General features: G+C 43.8%; 1 protein-coding gene across 4 annotated transcripts in view; it reads right to left on the minus strand.

Moving 5' to 3' along the window:
* agap3 (ArfGAP with GTPase domain, ankyrin repeat and PH domain 3) overlaps positions 1–21,049 on the minus strand; it is a 107,737-nt gene that overhangs the window by 70,123 nt on the left and 16,565 nt on the right. Inside the window, exon 1 of one of the 4 annotated variants that reach the window (XM_046846570.1) lies at positions 5,232–5,608. The exons of 1 other annotated variant lie outside the window; for it this stretch is intronic. In XM_046846570.1, the coding sequence (XP_046702526.1) occupies positions 5,232–5,349 (118 nt within the window). In that variant the 5' untranslated portion in view covers positions 5,350–5,608. Of the gene's footprint in view, positions 1–1,375; positions 2,933–5,231; positions 5,609–21,049 lie in introns of those variants that run through there. 2 more of the 4 variants (XM_046846567.1, XM_046846569.1) reach the window with 2 other exon arrangements.

Below are 21,049 nucleotides of genomic sequence, written 5' to 3' on the forward strand. Positions count from 1 at the left end.
TCGGCTGCTCGATGCCGGTGCAAAATTGTTTTCAGGGTCTCTATAGTGACGGAATGGAAAAACACAATCGCAGAACATGCTAAGGAACATGCTAAGTACTAGCATGGAACAGGATCCAGACAAAAAAGTATTAACAACATTCCAGTTTTGTGTTAAAAGTTGAGCAGTTTTTGAGGTGCAATCGGAATGCTTACAACTCGTGTCTCGAGAAATTGGCGCTTCGATTCGAAACGCCTTTTCCAGGTGAGACATGGAGCCGATAAAGACGGAGTATATTTTTAGGAAGGAGAATATGTTTGTGTGTATGAGTGTAAGTATTCATGACAGCGTGACTCATGTTGATAACACACACACACACAATTCATGGCCTGGTGCCTGGATTCCTTCTGGAATCCACACACCTTCTACATGGGGAACAAAAGAGCGAAACTGCCATTTTCAAGAAGATGCAAAGAAATACACCAAACGTAGCCTGGAACGCAATCCGGCTTTTGTGCATTTATCTGCTTAGAGTTCCGTCCAACTCATAAACTGCAATTCAGTGCTTAGATATGCAGGAAATCATACAGAAACGATACAGACCGTCGACTTGAACGTCTTCGATGGAGAAAACGCGTAAAGGATAATTCAACGTTCCAACATTTCGCAAAGTTTCCAGTTTCAATCGAAAAGAAAATGTCTGGGACGTCACTACGATGGCATTATAATGACGAGAAAAGTCTCAAGAGTATAAAGCCGTAGCAAAACAAAAATAAAGTCGTAGCAGTACGAAAATAAATTTGTAGCAATACGAGAATAAATTCATAATATTTTGAGAGAAAAGTCAAACTTACGAGAATTAAATCGTAGCAATGGGAGAATAAAGTCGTACTATTTTGGGAAACAATTTTTTTTTGCAATACGAGAAAAAAGTTGTAGCGATTTTTATTCTTTAATTTTATTAGTATTATTATTTTATTTTTATTTATTTGATCTTTTTTGGAACTTTTTCCAAACATAATCGCTTCCTGCGGCGTCCTGAAAACCAATCAAGAGTCGCAGCGCTGATCAAAACGTGTTTACAAACACGTTTTTGTTTCCACATGACTTATTCATTCTTCCATTATGCGTCCTGTTTATCACTTAATCCCCATAGATGAAGATATGCTTTTTTTTCCTAATCCTCATAGGACAATCATAACATAAACCCACTTAGACAAATCTCCTTATCGTAGAGTAGTGAATAATAGATCAAAGCCCTCGAGCTGAGCAATTTTTTTTTATTAATTACCTCGGAATATTTCATGCTCATTCCCTACTCCGGGGGTTTGAAGTTCTCTGAAATGGGGTACCAAGGGGGTTGGATGGCTTTTGTACACACACACACAAACCTTACCTTGACCTTTGCTGAAATCAATGCCCTTTAGAGTCTCTATGGTAACTGGCTGCGGCTTTTTATTCCAGGCCGGGGGACCCGTGCCAGATTGTTGGCTTTCAGCACAAGCCTCGGATTTGTTGCTTTTCCTCTTAAAGCGACTAGTGATAAGCTGCCAAAAATTCGGCTCTGAAGACGTCGGTTTAAAGGGCTTGGTGAGTTTAGGTGGTGCTAAGGGAACCTCGATAACCGAGACCTTCCCTCTGGTTTGGAACTCAATTACCTGCTTGCCTCTCTGGTGCTCACTGTGTTCGTAAGCAGAAGACAACGTTCTACCAGTCAGATATGAAAAAGGCTGGTTAGGGCGCGCCACGTCTCTCGCGTTCGTTGTCCATGTTCTTTCGCGTACAGCATCTTGTTCTGGTGGATTACAATTTCGCTTGAGCCTGAGGCTTAGGCTCCGTCGCAGAGAGCTAAACCTTTTCTTTGGCCTGTCTGGTTTGGTGCTGGTAGGTGCCAGCACTGCCTCTTTATCTTGTGCCTGTCGTCCAAATAACCTCCATCGAAAGCCAGAGCGTGGCAGGCTTGCGGCATCGCTAAAAGTGCGGTTAGCCAGTTCGTCTTCTGGCCTAATACTCTCCTTTAACTCTAGAACTGTCATGCTAACAGGCCGAGGTTTTCCAGATGTCTGTAGGGTACGGCGAGGCAGCACCTCCTGTTGCGAGTATGACGGCAGGCGGAAAGACGGAGGCATGTCTTGCTTGAGGCCATCAAGCGCTCGATTGCATCTGCGCTCCTGAAGACGGTCAGAGTATCGCTCTTTACCTGACGAGGAATGAGTCACGAGCACACTGCTCGACTTGGCGGCGGCCAGCATGCACACACTGTGAGGTCTCTGTGACCTATACTCATGCCCCACTGTGGTGTAACCTTGTTGTTGGGGTTCGTCCAGGGAGCCATACATGCTCACTGTCTTCCGGCTGCTGCCAACGTGTCGCACCTCCAAGGTAGACCTTCGCAGGACCACCACAGGGCAATCTGCTGTGACCTCTCCATTACAATATTCCGTTTCAGGTATGCAGCCCACTTTAGACGCTGGGTTAAAGTCCTTAATCCACTGGGTTCTCTTGTTCGAGGCTGAATTAATATCTGTTCCAGAGAACCTCTGCTGAGAACAGTCCTGCAGAAGTGCAGGAAACCGGTCTGTCCTCATTCCTGGCTCTTCCAACCTCCTCCCACTTTTTCCCAGCCCACCTATGGCACTCGGGTGACACCACCTGTTTAGTCCCTGCTCGGCTGTCCTCCTCCTCTGCCGCAGGCTGTGGCTATGTTCCTCCTTCTTCTGGTTCTCAGCCTTTACGTCTTGCCTCTCTGTGGGCTTGGCTTGTTGCCTTTTCCCCACCCTTCTCTCCGCCTCCAGAAGAGCTTAAGCCTGGGTGCACGGCTGTGCTGTGCTCAGAAATGCAACAGAATCAGCTCTGCAGCTGTATGCTCACACTCCAATGTCTCTGACAAATTCTTTCTCTCTATACCTCTTGCTGAAACACACCTCTCTTGCTGACTTTCACCTCTAGGCCACATTCCAGACACTGCCATAATCCCTCACGTCTGACATGAGAAAAGAAGACAAAAAGAAGGGGAGGGGGGGTGTGTTGGGTGTTCAGACAAGTTTAAACATGAATCACCAACACTTCCAACAACCTGCTAAAAAACTACTGCTGTATATAAGTCTAGTGAACCATTTTCTTCATGGTAAGTGTATTCGGAAATAGTAAAAAGCTTTTTTTTCTGCTACATTCTCTCTTATTAGGAATCCTGCCACTGGGTGTAAGGGCACATTCTTTCATTTTCAAGCTCATGGCATTTTCTGAACAACGAGCAGTTTCTTGATTATTGCGTAAGCGAGGTTCATACTGTCCAGCTCAAGTATTCAAATGAACATTGTAGATTTCAATATATGAATATGCACTAAAGCAACAATGACAACATCCCGGCTAACAAGGAAAGCATGCCTCACGTTTCAAAAGGCATGGTTCAAGTCCTAGGATCTCTAAGCTGGCACTATTGGGGCCCTTGAAAAAGGCCCTCAACCATCTGTGCTCCAGGGGGGGGGCTGTAACATGGCTGACACTAGCTTCCTAACATCACTCGGATATGAGAAGAAAGAATTTCACTGTGCTGTAAAGTACATGTGACAAGTATAAAGCACCTTTCTTTCTTTCATCTTTTTTTTACCGTGCAATTACATGTTCTCATCCACCTTAACGGTTTAAGAAAAGCAAAACAGTTGCTTCTTTTCCCAGGACTGGATCAAGACAAAAGGGATGTTTAAACAATTTTCCGGCTGCATAGGTGATTTGTCATTGTAAGGATTTTGTCATGACAAGACCACCTGTGCACAGTCCAGGTGGGCCAGATAAGCGACTTTGTTTTGGGGGTTTAAGAGAGAGTCGGATCACTGACGATCACGCATGCTGTGAGGCGAAGGATATAAAAGTTAGACGAAATTTTTGTGTAGGAGTGAAAATGTCCTACAAAATGCAAGGATATCAACAAAGAAAAATGTTTACAATCGTCAAAATCCGTCCAATCAATCAAAAGCATTACTTAGATTTATTTTTTTTTGACATAAACAATAAAGAACCAACCTCATCTCTAATGCCATTGAGGACAGCACCCTCAAGTGGTTTTCAAGAGTACTGTCCCTACTGCCCTTTAAATGAGAAAGCCAAGAAAAAAAAAAAAAAACGAGGCAAATGATGAAGCAGTGCTGTCAAAAACATGCTCCGTTCAAAAACCAATTCTTTGTGCTGCCAACCTGAAGTCATCTCCGTCTGGCAGAGGAGACGATGAAGACGAGACTGGCCTACAGATCCCCACAATCTGTGTAGTAATCCATCTTACTCTAGTATGACAGAACTTCCACCAGCTGACAGGCATGACGCCCGGGGAGCGGGAACAAAATCTTCGACAGAGTCAAAAAAAAAAAAAAGCTCTTTAATACTGCTTTAGTCATCAAACAGATCTCAATCATCACCGGAACCTTCGCATCCTATACGGAGGCACTTCATGATCCCCGCTTCATCTTGTTACTTCTTTCATATGCGCATTACTTTAATACTAAGTGTCAATATTGAGTATTGGGAGGGCGGATGGGGGGAACGGGGGGAATTACATCTTTAACACCATTCCCAAAATACCAAGGTGCTCCTCAGGCACATCAGCAAGAACGTAAATAAAAATCCAAACGTAGACAAAAATCCATACATTTAAAAAGGAACTTGACAGTCCTTGATATTTAGGGGGATTGATTTATTTTGTACAACAGAGACTCATTAGATGATATATTTATAATAATGCCAGAAGTTCCAAACGAAAAAAAAAAAACTTTCAGGGTGATCAGCTAGTTTGGCAAAGCCAACAATCAGATTCCAAACATGCCTGGACAAGTACTGGGTCTAATACACCAAACTGTTAGTTGTTATTGGCAAATATCAATATGTTGCCTGATGGTTTGAAACCTCAGCGTACGGTCTGGATGTCTGAAGTTCCACCACAAATCACGGAAAGCTTCCTGTGAAGAGATATTCATTCTGGGCTTTAAAGAGTCCAGACCAGGACCCTCAGGGCTCACATTTTGGTCAAGACCAAGCCCGATGTTCTCTGGCGATCAGGACCACCAGGGGTCCATTATGAACACAAAAGGTTTTGATTTTATAACCAAACTAGGTATCCTGGTTTCTTATTTGAATAGATTTGTCCTGTAATCATCAAAAACAGCATTTGTACCTAATCTACATTTGGTTTATAATCCCAGAACCTTGTGTAAGTAGGAATCGAACAGGTTCCCCCTCATAGCCCAATTATGGACGATTACCTGCGTCTGCGAATCCGGGATTGGATGCGGACTTGGCTGTGACCTCGTCACTAATCAGACGGTGCTCCTCACTGTACGGTGTATCCTTGGGTTGCCGCCGTCCGCCAAAACAAAGCATCGTGACTTAGCAATACTTCAGCAGGTGCAACGCAAACAAGTTGTCGATCCCACTAAACGCATCAGAACAGCTTGCGGATCTGCGCCAAGCATCCTGGTGAGTGAAGCCACAGGTGGACCATTTCCCCAGAGACCGAGAGACTTCCAGCGGAAGACAAGCGCATCTATCAATAAAGCTTAAGAGCGGGGAAGGGGGAGACGGGGAAAAAAATTAAACGAGGACCGCCTTCAAAGCCCAAATCAGACGAAATGTAAAAAGAAGAGACACCATGCCGTCGGAAAGAAAAAAATAATTGAGACGCTTTTTAGATTTGTAGATTACTCACGCAAAACCCAGTGTGGAACTGGTTCTACCTGTCTGAGCATGCTCGCAATGCTGCTGACGCACCACACATGACAGTAACACACATGCCACAAAGCGGATTAGGATATGGGCTTTTTAAAAAACACGAGACGTAGAACAATAGGGAAGTGGTAGCTTAGTTGAAACTGATCAGAAGGGTCAAGGGGTTCAAGCCCCGAGTATTGCCAAGCTGCCTCTGTTGGACCCTTGAGCAAGGCCCTTAACCCCTCAGTGCTCCAGAGGCGCTGTATCATCAGACCCCAGCTTCCTGAAAAAAAACCCAAAAACAAGACGTGGTAGTTCAGCTCTGGGTTATTGATTAGAAGGTTCGGGGTTCAAACACCTAGTATCACCAAGCTGACCCCCCCAAATAATGATCACACACATACCAAACGATCGACTTGCCGAAACGTTTGGAAACAAGAACTGTTACGATTCCACCACCTTGCCAACTTTTTAATAAATCACCTGGTTCACCTGTCTGCAGCACAACCTTAGAACACCACCACCATCAATCACTTTCAACCTCACGAGAAATAAAAACACACAAATCTTTTCTCTCTGTTGTAAATACAGAAGCCAACAGAAATCCCCAAAAAAAAAAAAAAACAAGTGTTCCTAGGCCCTCCTCAGGGAACGTGTTCATGTTTCAGGAACTAGCAGCCCAAATCAGTCTGATCTAATTAAAAACTAGAAAATCTCATTAAGGTCAGGTATTTAAAGCAGATTTTTCCCTTTTAAAGGACGTCGGAGACAAGGTCGTCTGTTCTCTTGTGTGATGAAGAAGCCGGTGCTGTATGATTTCATTGTAACCAAAAAGACAGAAAAACAAAGTTCTGAGAGGTTTCTGCATGCGAGCCATACCGCATGGGTGACACCCACCAGGGGGCAGTCACACAACTAGGAGGAATAATTGAGGGCAGGAGCTGACCGTGAAAATCTTGAGATGTTTAGAGAGATTTCTAACAAGCTCCAGTGTGCCATGGGGCAAGTAGCTTTATTCCTCCAGGGGACTCTAACACTGGGAAACAAAAAATATTAATAAATAAATAAATGTAGGCATGTAACTGTGCTTTTTGCTCACTTGATTCAAATTAAATGTTTTAAAAATGATATACGTTTCTATGCATATTATTCGTTTCTATGCATCACCAATTTCAATATTTGTGCATTTTCCAATTTTCTAGGAACATTTTTATTTTTTTCTCTTTTGACATCATCCCTGTCCGTCGCCAATGTGCCAAAGATGCAGTTCTAAGAAAGAAAAAAATCACAATTTAAATAAAAAAAAACCAGCTTGTTCGAATGAATTTAGCAAGTCAGCTGCTACCATTCGGTGAAGCTCCTCCTACAACGCAACATGTAGCGGACACTCCGAGACACGGAAAGTCCAGGGGGGGGTTCTGATTTGTTCCCGAGCTCCACATCATACTTAATGACATGTTTGTACCTCATCATGACGTCCGACCCGGATTCTCCCATTAGTCTGTAATCACGATTCCAGAACGATCCTCCAGTCACTTCCTGTTTACCCACTTACACGTCGGCGTGCGCCACACGGGTTCCACATTTAGGTCTGGAATGCGCCAGGCTCAAATTAGGAGCACTCCAGCCTACTGTCAGACTCGAGGCTGAACCGACTGATGATTGTGTGTCAAAGTGACTAAAGTGACACAGACTGTGCTTTCGAAACATGAGTCAGCAAGGGCAAACACACACACACACACACACACACACACACACACACTTCCTCTCATGAGTCAATTTGGATCATGCCACAACAGCGCTTTTTACCCCGTCACTCATTCCGTGGCCTGAATATCGTGGATGCACAATTAACACATGTATGTCATCTCTAGTACGTGTTCTTGAGGTCATATTTTCATTTACTGCATTTGGCAATGACTTATAACCCAGCAGTAAGAGCCTTGCACAAGGAACCAGCAACTCACGACCTTCAGAGTCCAATGAGTTACCACCTTCCCGGTTCATAGAAGCTTCATAGACCTCACAGACCGTTCACAAATGTGACACTCCACAAATGATTTGTTCTAGGCATGCTATTTACCTCAAACTGGAGATAACAGAGATCCCACCATGCGTTTCAAAACACCCAGTATAGTAAAAATGATGCCTGACTTGGGTGGCATCTTCACATAGTGGGGAAAGTACCCCTGGAACTCACAGTTCTTATGGGTTCTCTTTTACTTAAGGGGTACCCGAGGGGGTACCTGACTGCATGTCCAGCATTTGGGAAGGTGGTATTTCAGTTGTTAAGGCTCTGGGTTACTGATCAGAAGGACGAGCAAGGAACTTATCCATATCTGCTCCAGTGACATCATGCCCCAGCTTCCTAACAAGCTGAGATATGTAAAAAAGGGGATATGTAAAATTCTGGGTTACTGATCAGAAGGTTCAAGTCCCATTATTGTCAAGCTGACACTGTTGGGCCCTTAATTCTCTCTGCTTTAGGGGCACTGTATCATGGCTGAAACTGTGCTCTGACTGCATCTTTCTAACATTGAGGAGCTCACTTGTGTGTCATGCTGGAACACCGTATGGGAATCTTAGTTCCAGTGTACAGAGAAGTTCTACATATAGGTATGACGGTCATGGGTGAACATACTTGTGGCCAAATATGGGGAAAGTCTGGGCAAAGTCTGTCCCATTCAGACGGAACTTCTAGGAAAAAAAAATGGATCCCGGATTATTGGTCATGAGACCCCACACACGTCTCCAGACTTGGGTGAAGCTTTTGCTTAATGCAGTGAGCATTCTTCACTGCCGAAATCGCCATGACAACGGGCATCAAAATGGCTGACTCGTTTCCAAGGGACCCGGGAGGGTTAGTGTGCAGGAATCGTGAGGACGTCTGTGAGATATAAAACTGTCTCAGTGTCAATATAAAAATATAGTATTATATAAAATCCGTCCAAACAGATTTTTGGTTATTTCCGACCCCATAACAGCCGACACGGGGACGGGTCACGTGACTGATTTCTCCTCGGAGGCGACCATTGTGACAGAGGGGCGTCTGGGGCCGAAACGTTACAAACCGTTGGTTTGAGGAGTATGTGTGTACGTGTGCACGTGTGCATGTGCAGCAAAGCATGGCATGTACCAAGTGCAGAAGGATGGGGCTGTGAGTCGTTGGTAATTATGCTTGCTGTAGTGGTGTCGAGCGTAGGAGGCTCTTTGAAATTCAGCAGCGCTACTCTTGTACTGCGGAGAAAATGATAGGTTTTGAGGATGTCTGTGGGAGGCTGTGAGAAAAAAAAAATTCCAGACGCTTCTCTATTTGTCCCTCCCTCCTTCCTTCTCTCTTTCGTAATGTGTACGAGTCGTAGTAAATCTCAAACACGTCCTTCGCATAGGTGCCAAGGTGAGGAGCAAGAAAGAAATGACCGGAAGTCCTCAATTGTAAATTGGTGAGTAAGGACAAACGCGGAGGTAGAAAAGGTCAGGAGATGCCCCCTGACAGGGCGAGGGTAGCACCCCGTTGTACAAAAATAAATAAATACGGAGGATGCACGTTCAGGAACAATCAACTTGGAAAAGATTGAGAGAGAAAGAGAGAGGGAGGCTGGGAGCTTAGCCAGAGAATGGGGGAGGCGTGAGGAGAAGAGCTTGAGCATGTGAGCGTGGGTTTACAGATCCGTTCCTCCGCACTCCGTGGGCTCAGGGATCCAAAACAAAAAAAAAACCTCCGAGAGCTAATCCGATCCACACACTGCGATAAAAAAAAAAAAGACAGGTGTAGGACAAACAAGGCAACCCGTTTACCAGCCGTTTTCGGGATTCTCCACCACTTTGGATTTTAATCAAGGTCAAATTCCCCCACATTTTTTTCCTACAGTGGCCAAGAAGTGCAAAACAAACGAACAAATCTGAAAACAAATTTACAAAACTTTAGCGATGAAATCAGCCTTGCATCGACCAGACGAAAAACTGACCATTATTAACCGGAATCCTTGGAATAACGAGTCATTATTTATCGCCAGGAATTCGATTCGCTATTAAAAAGTGAGTAAAAAAAGTATCATCAGTTTTTGGTAAAAAAAAAACAACCTCGGCAAAAACAATATATACCCTTATGCCAATGGGTGGATACCTCAGTTGGGAAATTGAAGGTTAAGGGGCTTTGCTCAAGGGCCCACCTGTGGCAGTTTGGTAGCGCTGGGAATTGAAACCATGACCTTCCCATCAGAAGTCCAACATGAGCCTCCCCTATCCCTGGTTTATTCCACCCTCACCAACTCAAAACTTTTGCATAAATCGACTAAACTCTCTTCAAAAACCAAAGATTACGGTCAATAACCAAAAGCCGTGGGCAACAAGCGCGAAACAGCGCCACCTCCTCGACGGAAAGTGGCTCATCCGCCTCAGGTAACCGAAATCCTCGAAAGACAGAGATGCGTTCGGTACACGCGAAAGGTAACGCTAGCAGCCTAACTAGCCTTCACCAGTTTTTAATGTTGACTAGCGTGTTTTTCACTAGAACCCCATTCGCAGCTCCAGAAATAGGAGCCCCTCACGTAACCTTCTCTGTAATTTCTGTCTTTTGTTTCACCCCCTCTCCACCCCTCGCCCACCATAGTGTTCATGATGAGGCAAGAGTTTCGCCGTAGGCGCTTGACGTGTCGAGCGCAAAGAACCGGTTCAGGACCCAATGGGCCGAGCCGCTTTTCAGAGTGAGCGTCATGGAGCTGTAAATTAGCAGAAAAACCCCCCACGCTGCCGAGCCGAGACATTAATCCTATTTAGGGCGCCAATTAGAGCGATCCGCTGCCTCGTACGCAAGATTCTACACCGAAATCTCAGTCAGAAAAGCGGAATAGAAACCTCAAGACTGCTGAGGAGAGATTTCCACGGGTAAAAAAAAATTGTAGCCAAACAATCGTTAAAAGACACCTAACATACAATCCTGTGGTAAAAAAAAAAAAACCTAGAGCTGGAAAATGCTTTCCTCCTTTTTGCACACGTTGCCAGATTGTACATTTTTACTCAATGCTTAGTCCTAGCTCTTGTTTGAGCGATTACCGCTACCAGTCGCTGTGCAGATTCCTGTCCATTTCTGCTTAGCATGGACATCTTTTGTTTGTAATCCTTACACAACTCTCAAGTCCCAGAACATTACTGTATCGGCGACATGGAATAAAATAAAATAGGATTAGCATAAAAAAACTAGCCAGATCTTAATGTTCAGCAAAAACTAAACAAAAAACTTTTTGCATTTTTGCAGCTGTGGCTCCAGTAAAAGGAGACTTGTTTACGGCTAATATGATATTGACTGTATTCTTCAGCCATTAGCGTCATCACGGACCGCAAATATATATTTTATCGGTATCGTTATGAATTAGCATATCACGTTACGATTTTCCCGAGATATTATCATCAATGTCCATTAAAGAAAGAAAAAAAAAAACGCCGGCTAGACGGCCCCCCCGGTGTCGCAGACTCAAAAACTGACCATTAAAGCAAATTATTCATTTTTTATTTATTATTCATTTTCTTTTTTTTTCTTTTTTCCACCCCACCCCCCCTCGCACCTTCACGTTATCCGATCCAAAAAACGCCGATGCCGGGGATCCGTGACACCTTACAGCGAAACCTAATTGGACAATAATGAGATCTCCTATTTATGGCCACGCATCCGAAAATACGTCTCGGATACGGCTAGGCGGTCTATGCTAATTCGATCTCGGCGTCTGGAACGCGGCACAAAAAATATTCCTACCCGCGTTTTTATCGAGCGGAAAAGAAAAATGAAATAAATGTGAGACGAAAAAAAAGAGTGAGAAAGTGAGGAGAGAAAAAGAGGGAGAGAGAAATAAAAAAGAAAGATACAAAAAGAGAGAAAGAGTAAGAGAGAATGAGAGATAGAGGAATTCAAGAGGGAAAGAGGGAGAGACAGGGACAGACAGCAAGGGAGGGAAAAGAATAAGGGAGAGAGAAGGAAAGAAAGACACAAACGAGAGAAAGAGAGAGGATAGACAGAGAAAGAGAAAGAGATGGAGAAAGGCCAGAGCGTGAAAAAGGGGAAAGAGGAAAAAGGATAACGAAGAAGGAAGAGAGGAAAGAGATGGGAAGAGAAAAAGAAAGAGGGAGGAAAGACAGAGAAAGAGAGAGACTTCAAATATTGAACCTTGACAGAGAAAAAGAAAAATGCGAGAGAGAGGTCTTACCTCATCACTAATAAAAATAGGGACATTAGACAACATGGTCTCGGATAGAGAGAGAGAGAGAGAGAGAGAGAGAGAGAGAGAGAGAGAGAGAGAGAGAGAATGAAAGAGAGAAGAACATGCAGGGTTTCATTAGAAGAACAGAAGAAATCCCCAGAGGAAAAGTGCCTGCAGCGGGAGATTAAAATGAGCAACTATTCTCAGAATTATAAATAAACAGAACATCTCTTATAGCAAAATTAAAAACTAAAAGAAAACGAAAAGAGGAAGTTCAGGCCGCGGCTCGGCTCAGGAAAAAAACATGCTAAATGGTTGACCTTTACACTTGGATGCTGCTATGAGTCTCCTTCAGCACATACAGGTTTTTCTCACACACCTCATCAATCTCCTATCCATCTCAAATCCACCTCATCTCTGTCTCATCTCGTTTTCGTCTCCATCTCATCTCATATCCACCTCATCCCATTTCATCTTAGATCCCTTTCATATCCATTTCATCTCATCTCCACCTCATCATGTATCTCTCATACAGAGTATCAGTATTTAGACGAGACAAAAAGAAGGAGAGAGAGAAAGACAAAGAGAGAGAGACAAAGCGAGGTAAGAAAGAGAGATAAGGGGGAGGCAAAGAGAGGGAAAGAGAGGAAAAATGAGAAATGCCGTGTTCCATTCTCGAGGCTCGACGTCACAATTGGCTTTTGATGTATCCCGGTGCAGTGACCCGGTGCCCTCTAACTCTCACTTCGGGCCTCGACGCCAAACCCGTGTTCACTGTAGCGTGTCGGTTTGTCCTCGCTAAACACACACTCTTTTATACACACACTTTTTTTCCTTTCGCGTTATGCAGAAAGGCATCGACGCAACGTATCCGCTACCGGAGAACATCTCCCAGCCCGGGAAGCTGAGCCGTTCCTAACAGATTTGTCAGTTCTGACAGAAAGCGGAGAAAAAGAAAGGAGAGAGAACAAAAGACGAGAGAACGGGAGAGTCGTAAAGGTTCGAGTCAGCCTGATGCAAGATCCAGACTTTTGAAGTTGGACAGGAAACTTGCACACACAACTGGAATGATGGTTAGAGAGAGAGAGGAAAGAGGGACAGACAGAGAGAGACAAACAGATTCGGCGCTTCGGTAGGAGGAGCCTGCTTCAACTTCACTGAAATCAAATTCAACTGCCAATCATACAAATCAAATCTTCGCAGTGGTGTTATGAATAGAGGATCGTACCATTTTGGTTATATCTGAGAGGGGGTAACGGTATACATATTCGTGTACCCAATGCAGTCCTTTTTACGTGAGGAGCTGAGTTACAATCCGAGTTTCCTCAGGAATCTATTAAGTGCCGGAACTAGAGTTAGCGCAGTGTCACTTTAATTTTGCATTAATTTGATACGATTGTTAAGCATTTCCTTCCTATAACCGTAAACAGAGGTACGTACCAGACCATGAATTTTTGTGTACCGTTACACCCCAAATATATAGAACCTGTCTGGACATCTTGGTGCCTGGATTTCTCCACTATATAACGTGTCCACTTTTCATAAAAAAAAAAAAAAAAATTAAACCCCAGACTACAAACACGGAAAAGGTTAGCGCAAGTGTTAATGGTACATACTTGTCATTCCAGCTGCCTGATGCAAGAAACGAGGCCGAAAGGGCACTTCAGTGCTGTTGTGGTCGAGATCAGGAAGACAGGCGCGAGACAGGCGTGAGACAGGCGCATCGCCTCGCGTTCGGGTGACTCACAGGCATGAAGCGACGACTTGAACGACTAATAAGTCGAAGACCCACGGCTGACTAGCGCGCTACTGCAAAAAAATGACTAATTCTTCGGTAAACGTGAGTCATTTTCAGCATCCTGCAACACTGTTACTCGCAGTGCTGTAAGTCACGTCGCAATGACAGCACGGCTCGGGCCAGGGGTTGCCATATCTGCCCGATTTGCTGCCAAACTTCTATCAGTCGCCGGAGAACGCTGTGAACAAAACGCTCCCTCTTGGCTCGCATCAAGAGTATCGCGTCCAGGAACTCACGATGACGGCTGGGACTTTCAAGATCCGCGGGAGGCAAAGACGGAATGATATCCCGAGCAGAAATGATGCCACCGGAGCGCTCGCTTTGCATGAGAATGACTAGGTGTGTGTATCCTTCCCCTACATTTGTGAGTCTCCATAATGGAGTGGACAGTCAAGGAAGGCCAGGTGGCACTTTAATGGTGGTCTGGTCTTATGGACAGATGGAGGACATGCTTTGGGCAGGCATGGCAATGAGGGGGACGTGCCACAGCTGGAATGCGGCGACCATGACCAGATTGGGACATGACGAGGAATACAGGGAGAAAAGAAATAGAAAGATGGAGAAAGCAGAAACAGGAGGATACAAATATATATATATATATATATATATATATATATATATATATATATATATATATATATATATATATATATATATTATATATGGAGACGGAAAACAATCGATCGCGAAAGAAAGCCGAGACAGAGAGAGAGCGAGCTAATGAAAAATAGATAGGGAGAGTGATTGAAAAACAGTAGGAGATCGAAATCAAGCAAAAGCCAGGAAGAAATGAGAAACGTGAGAGGGTTGAGAAGGAATAGGAAAGAATCGAAGGATGAAGAGAGAACAGAAAAGATGCTGAAATGCACCTTTTTAACACACTTTTTACCGGGAGCTGTTTGCGGGGACCAAGCCCTTTTCCTAAACGGGGGCCCTGGGTTTCTGAGACCAGCTGACATTTGAGTAATTCAATGGGCATTGGGTTGTCATGATGTTTTCTTCTCCAGTTCTCTAGTGCATGATGTTTTCTACTGCAGTTCTTCAGGGCATGATGGTCTTTTGTTTTTTATTTCGCACCTCAACGAAGGGTTGGAGAAGCCAAATCGGTCTCAGCTCGCTAACCCCAAGCTTGGTAATTGCTTTTAATCACAGGTCAGGAGAGAGAAGCGTCTGCTCTGTGACACAAGCTTAGCTCCGTGACCTGCCATTATCTCCGTGCCGAATGTTTAGCGGATAGGAGCGTCGCTCGTCCTCTTTCACTGGCGTTACCCCGCGGCGCTAACCACCACTCGCATCGTTTTCATTCGTCTTCTCGAGTTCTGGAATCCGAGTATCTGGTATCAGTTTCGGCCCCCAAATCTCTCTGGATGGAGATGATTTAGAGCTTTTAATCCAGGAGCAGGAGTAGAAACAATCGAAGAAATGTTCTCGTTCACCTCCACCAGAATGAAATGTTAGATAATTGTGCCTTTCATCAACACCTCCCCCTCCCCCTCACGGAGCGAACGCAATTATCAGTGCCGTGTAGACCAGATAGAATCAGAGTGTGTTATTCAAGGCCATGTTTCCAATTACAAATAAAGCACCAGATGAGAAGAACGACAGGAAAAAGGTGCAACTTTTCACTTTGGGTTAGATTTATCCAATTCGCACATCCTGATGTTAGTTTGATACTTTGACTGATTTAGACGATTAAATATAATAAAAAAACCCGCAAATGAATGTTAGGTGAAAATATAACCAGTGTGCAGTTAGCCGTCGCTGTATATAAATAAATACTAATAAGTAATATAGTCAGATTGTGTTTCAGATCACCAAAAAAAAATAAATAATAAAATCTTTGAAGCTACGGAGACACCTGGTCTTCCAGACATCTGAGGCACCTTTATTCACCCTAGAAGAGAGGGGTATTTAGTGGGGTATATAGTGATGTATATAGAGGAGAGGGGTATTTAGTGGAGTAAATATAGGAGAGGGGTATTTAGTGGAGTATATAGTGGAGTATATAGAGGAGAGGGGTATTTAGTGGAGTATATAGAGGAGTGGAGTATATAGTAAGTATATAGAGGAGAGGGGTATTTAGTGGAGTATATAGAGGAGTGGAGTATATAGTAAGTATATATATGAGAGGGGTATTTAGTGGAGTATATAGAGGAGTGGAGTATATAGTAAGTATATATAGGAGAGGGGTATTTAGTGGAGTATATAGAGGAGTGGAGTATATAGTAAGTATATATATGAGAGGGGTATTTAGTGGAGTATACAGCAGAGTGGGGTATATAGTGAAGTATATAGAGGAGAGGGTTATTTAGTGGAGAATATATCGGAGAGGGGTATTTAGTGGAGAATATATAGGAGAGGGGTATTTAGTGAAGTATATAGTGAAGTATATAGAGGAGAAGGGTATTTAGTGGAGTATATAGTGAAGGATATATAGGAGAAGGGTATTTAGTGGAGTATATATAGGAGAGGGGTGTTTAGTGGAGTATATAGTAAAGTATATAGAGGAGAGGGGTATTTAGTGTAGTATATATGGAAGAGGGTATTTAGAGGAGTGGGGTATATAGTGAGGTATAAAGAGGAGAGGGGTATTTAGTGGAGAATATATAGGAGAGAGGTATTTAGTGGAGTATATATGGTAGTATATAGAGGAGAAGGGTATTTAGTTAAGTATACATTATATAGGAGAGGGTATTTAGTGGAGTATAAAAAAGAGGGGTATTTAGAGGAGTATATGGTGTAGTATAAAGAGGAGAAGGGTATTTAGTTGAGTATATATAGGAGAGGGGTGTTTAGTGGAGTATATATAGAAGAGATTATTTAGAGGAGTGTACAGTGTAGTATATAGAGGAGAAGGGTATTTAGTTGAGTATATATTGGAGTATATAGAGAAGAGTGGTAAGTGCAAATTGCTACTATAGCAACAACGAGCTGCTGTTGTATAAAATGAATCAACCAGTTCAGCAACCAATCAGATTCAAGGATTTCAAAAATCGCTATATATGTATATAAATATATATGAGGAAATCTGAAACTGAAGACTCCTTCAGCATCTCCTTAGCAACAATCCATTTATTATGTAGATGATCCAACTATGCATAGAACTTGTTTCCGTAGCAACACTAACAAACGCATTAATAGAAACCCGCCGCCAAAAATCGGCCAATCACTATCGAGAACACAAAGGCGCCGTGTTGTAGTAATCAGTAATGACATACGGGGCCAAATATGGCAACATTCTCTTCCAGCATCGCATTTGCATAATCATTTCATAACAAGGAAACGGATGTCATGCAGCGCTTAAGATGATTATGCAAATTTGCACAGCAGAAGATCGGAAGGACGAAAATAAAAAATAAAAAAAGTATTGGTTGAGATCAAGACTTCCCTGAAGTTCCCAAAGTGGCTGCAGAGAATCAGTACAATTGTAAAGAATTAAGTGGTCAGGTGTTTTGGGACTGGAGAGCTGTGGATAAGGGCTCTCGGACAGGTTCCTCTTGGAGAGGTTCTTGGAGAAGTTATTGGATAAGTTATGGGACAGATTCTGGGACAGTTTCTGGGGGCGCCCTGCCCTGCAAGTCGCAATTGTGCTTAGCTATGCTTTACCTTCCTCCACATCTCCTTTTGATTCCCAGGCCCCAGTGTTCAGCGTAAAAAGACTTGGACATCGTTTTTTACCGGATCCCGGGTGGAAAGCGGAAAGTCAGAAGGCTATTAAAAGCAGGAATATTAATAAACGAGAGCTCAGAGCTATCCATGAGCATGCTAGGCGCATTAAAAAGTTTTAAACTACTTTGGAAAAGCCATGGGGGTGGATTTTTGGTGTCTACAAAAAAAATTCAAGTCTGTGGTTTTTTTCTTCAATAAAACGACTACAAGTTCATGAAAGGTCCAAGCTAACACTGCCTACGGCGAGGGCGATGTATCCTCAAGGCTGTCCCACGAGGGAAAATGTTACACTCCTGCTTTACTTCTCACACTGCCAACTCCTTACATGAGCAAATGCTAAATAAACATATTAGTAAAGACGCCATTGTGTCAAACAGAGTGAGGAGCATCACTACGGAAACCGATTCGAAAGGCGGGACTAATAGATTCATTCCGATCAATCAGAATTCGGAGATCCTCCGATCTCAAGCCTGCATGAATTCCAGAGAAAGTTCTAAAACTTCAAAGCTGTACCTCCAAAGCGGTGATGTTTTATGGGGGATTTTTCAAAGACCTGGTGCAGATTGCTAGCTCCTCGACCCTGGAGCAGTGGTCAGGTGATCATGTGAAGGCCTCCTCGAGGTGCAGTGTTTTCATCGTTCCTCACAGTGTCGCTACAACACCTCCTACACTACATTTTACACAAACACACACACACACCTAGGCTAAATATAGACACAGGTGAAGTAAGACCTTATTAATTCCATCAGCAGGCAGTGGGACTACCTCCTTCCCATCACCTTACGCTCACTCAAACCCTCATTATCAAGCGCTACAGTGCTCACGCTAAATATAAACCCTGTCACGCCAGGAGTCCCTGCTGCATACCATGGCCTGGGCAAAGACAGGTCAAGCTGCATAAACAGAAACAAGGTGCACTAGGGTGCGGGAAAAAAAATTGCTAGCGCTTTCCCGGAAGGAGAAGATTAGCTCTAAAGCATCCTCGTTCCTCAATTACACCTTCGTCAGAGCGACACTTGGGAGGAGAAAACACTGGGAAAAAGACGTCGGGGGTTGGGGGAGTTGTTAGCAGAGCGAAGCGCTAATCTAAGTTTAGCCCTGAGCTTGTGCTTCTCCTCGCTACAATACAAGCAGGAAGCCGGGATGAATCCCAGCATAAGCTCTGCCCACGTACAGCACAACAGTTGCTACGCCGCCAGAACACATCGCATCTATTTCTGCACATGCTCCACATGGGGATCTCTCTCCGGTACACTCACGCGCTGTTTAAGGAAACGCAGCCATGTCAGATCGATCCAGAGGACGATGGAAATGTTTAGCATTAATCTCTCGCTAACTCCTCTCCGGAAATTCCTGTGTTTCGCTTAAAAGTAATGCTAATGTTTCAGCGTCTTTATCAAATTCTGGAGCCTGATTAGTCAAAATGTGTTTTCAGCACTGGACAGAGGTTCCACATTTACGTATGCAAATTTCGTTCACGTTTTTTGCATAATTTGTGTAATCGATAAAATCTTAGCGCCCCGCTATATCTCAGTATTCTGGGTAACCGCTATACTGGGTGTAATCTGGGAATTTAATGTTCGATGTAATTTGCGTACTGGGTCTTAGCTGTTATCTAGGTACTTAGTATAATCAGGGATGGAATCTGGGTACTGGGTGTAACTGGGTCTAATCTGGGTACTTGGAACATTCAGGGTACTTTCTGTTCACTGTAATCTGGATACTGGGTGTACTCAGTATTCATAGTAATCTGTGTCCTGGGTCGTTGTCAATCTGGGAACTGAGTGTAATCTGGGTACTCTGTGTTTGCTGTAATCTAGGTAATGGATGTTAACTGGGTACCCGAATGTAATCTAGGAACTGGGTGTAATCTGTCTCTTCAGTGTTTCTGTAATAAAAGTACCGGTTCTAATATGGGTACTTGGTGTTTAGTGTAATCTGGGTACTAAGTATAAACTGGATACTGGGTGTAATCTAGGTACTCAGTATTCACCGTAATATGGGTACTGGGTGTATTCAGGGTACTTGGTGTAATCAGAATCTGGGTACTGGGTGTAATCTGGGTACTGGAGATGTTTGTGTAATCCAGGTACTGAGTGTAATCTGGGTACAGGGTGTAATCTGGGTACTGGAGGTCTATACTCTAATCTGGGTACAGGGTGTAATCTGGGTAAATGGAGTTGTTTGGTGTAATCTGGGTACTGGAGGTCTTCAGTCTAATCTTGGTACAGGGTGTAATCTGGGTACTGTAGGGTGTTGGGTTGTTGTATAAGAAAGCAGTAGGCTGTATATATAAGTGACACCCCCGCCCCCCCCGAAGACATCGCATCACTGCAGAATCTTTTCCTATAAACAGTCATCGTTACATCGCAAGTCCCAAAATACTATTTATCAGCTGCAAAGCAGGTCATTAAAAACCTTGAAGGGCCATTGATCGCCCCAAGTGATGTGCTGCTTCAGGAAATGTTTCAAAACGTGTAAACAGGAGGCACTTGAGGGAGTTCCATCTGCCAGCTTCTGGGAATTCAACGCGGAAGCGAAAACCCATGAACGTATTTTTTATTCCCTTTTCGTCGCCTTTTCCTTTCTAGCGATTTTCTTTCAGTGTCATTTGCGGAAAAGGCGCCTCGCTCTACCCATTGGGGGGGCGGGGTGAGGGGGGGGATGGGGGTGGTGGTAGGGTGGTCATTTAAAAATGCTTTGGTCAGTTCGAGATCCGTTTGACGAGGCTTCGTTCCACGCAACGGTGTTCCGAAGCTAATGCGACTTTCTGGAAGAAGAAGAAACGGAGCAGATCTTCGCTTCAAGGCTCAAGTCGGTTTTGGGAATATTCTTTAGAGAAACTGGAGTGAGAAAAGAAGTGAAGGAGTAAAAAGACGAGTGAATGAGTGAGAAGAGGAGTAAATGAGTAAGAAGAGAAGTGAAGGAGTGAGAAGAGGAATGAAGGAATAAAAAGACGAGTGAAGGAGTGAGAAGACGAGTGAAAAGAGGAGTAAAGGAATAAAAAGATGAGTGAAGGAGTGAGAAGACGAGTGAAAAGACGAGTAAAGGAGTGAAAAGACGAGTGAAGGAGTGAAAAGACGAGTGCAGATGCCCTTTAAGCTTTTTTACGTTTTTTACGTTGGAACGTTTCAGATATTAAAAACCAACAATTTCTCACTGAAACACATTCAGATGCTTTACGCAGCCAAATAACGCGACTTCCAGCTAACAGCAGCGTCCAAACTGCATATCTGACTCATCTCTCACACACACACACACACACACACACACACACACACACACACACACACACACACACTTTCACTCAGTGTTTAAAGTCACAGATTCGTGCTGAACCTGGAGACTCCTTCCATAAAGGTCAAGGACACAACGATCACAACAGGAACCTAATGGGACACGTGTCTTATGTCCACGTGTCTCACACGTGTTTGATCCCAGAGCACGTTGACGTGCTCGGAGAACGTGCGGGGAACGTTTGAGGAAAGTGTAAGGGAACGTATGAGAACATGATGGCCGTGCGAAGAACGTATGAGTATCGTGTGACTGGCGTGAGAAGCGTGTGAGGAACGAGTCGAGAATGTGTGACGTATGTGTTTTTTTACTCCTTCGCTTCTGAGAGAGGAACGTTTGAGGAACGTATGATGAACATGTGATGAATGTATGAAGGAAGTGTGATATTTGGTGTGAGGAACGTGCGAGGAACATACGA

Source organism: Silurus meridionalis, chromosome 4 (genome assembly GCF_014805685.1).
Source record: "Silurus meridionalis isolate SWU-2019-XX chromosome 4, ASM1480568v1, whole genome shotgun sequence".
Taxonomy (NCBI): Eukaryota; Metazoa; Chordata; class Actinopteri; order Siluriformes; family Siluridae; genus Silurus; species Silurus meridionalis.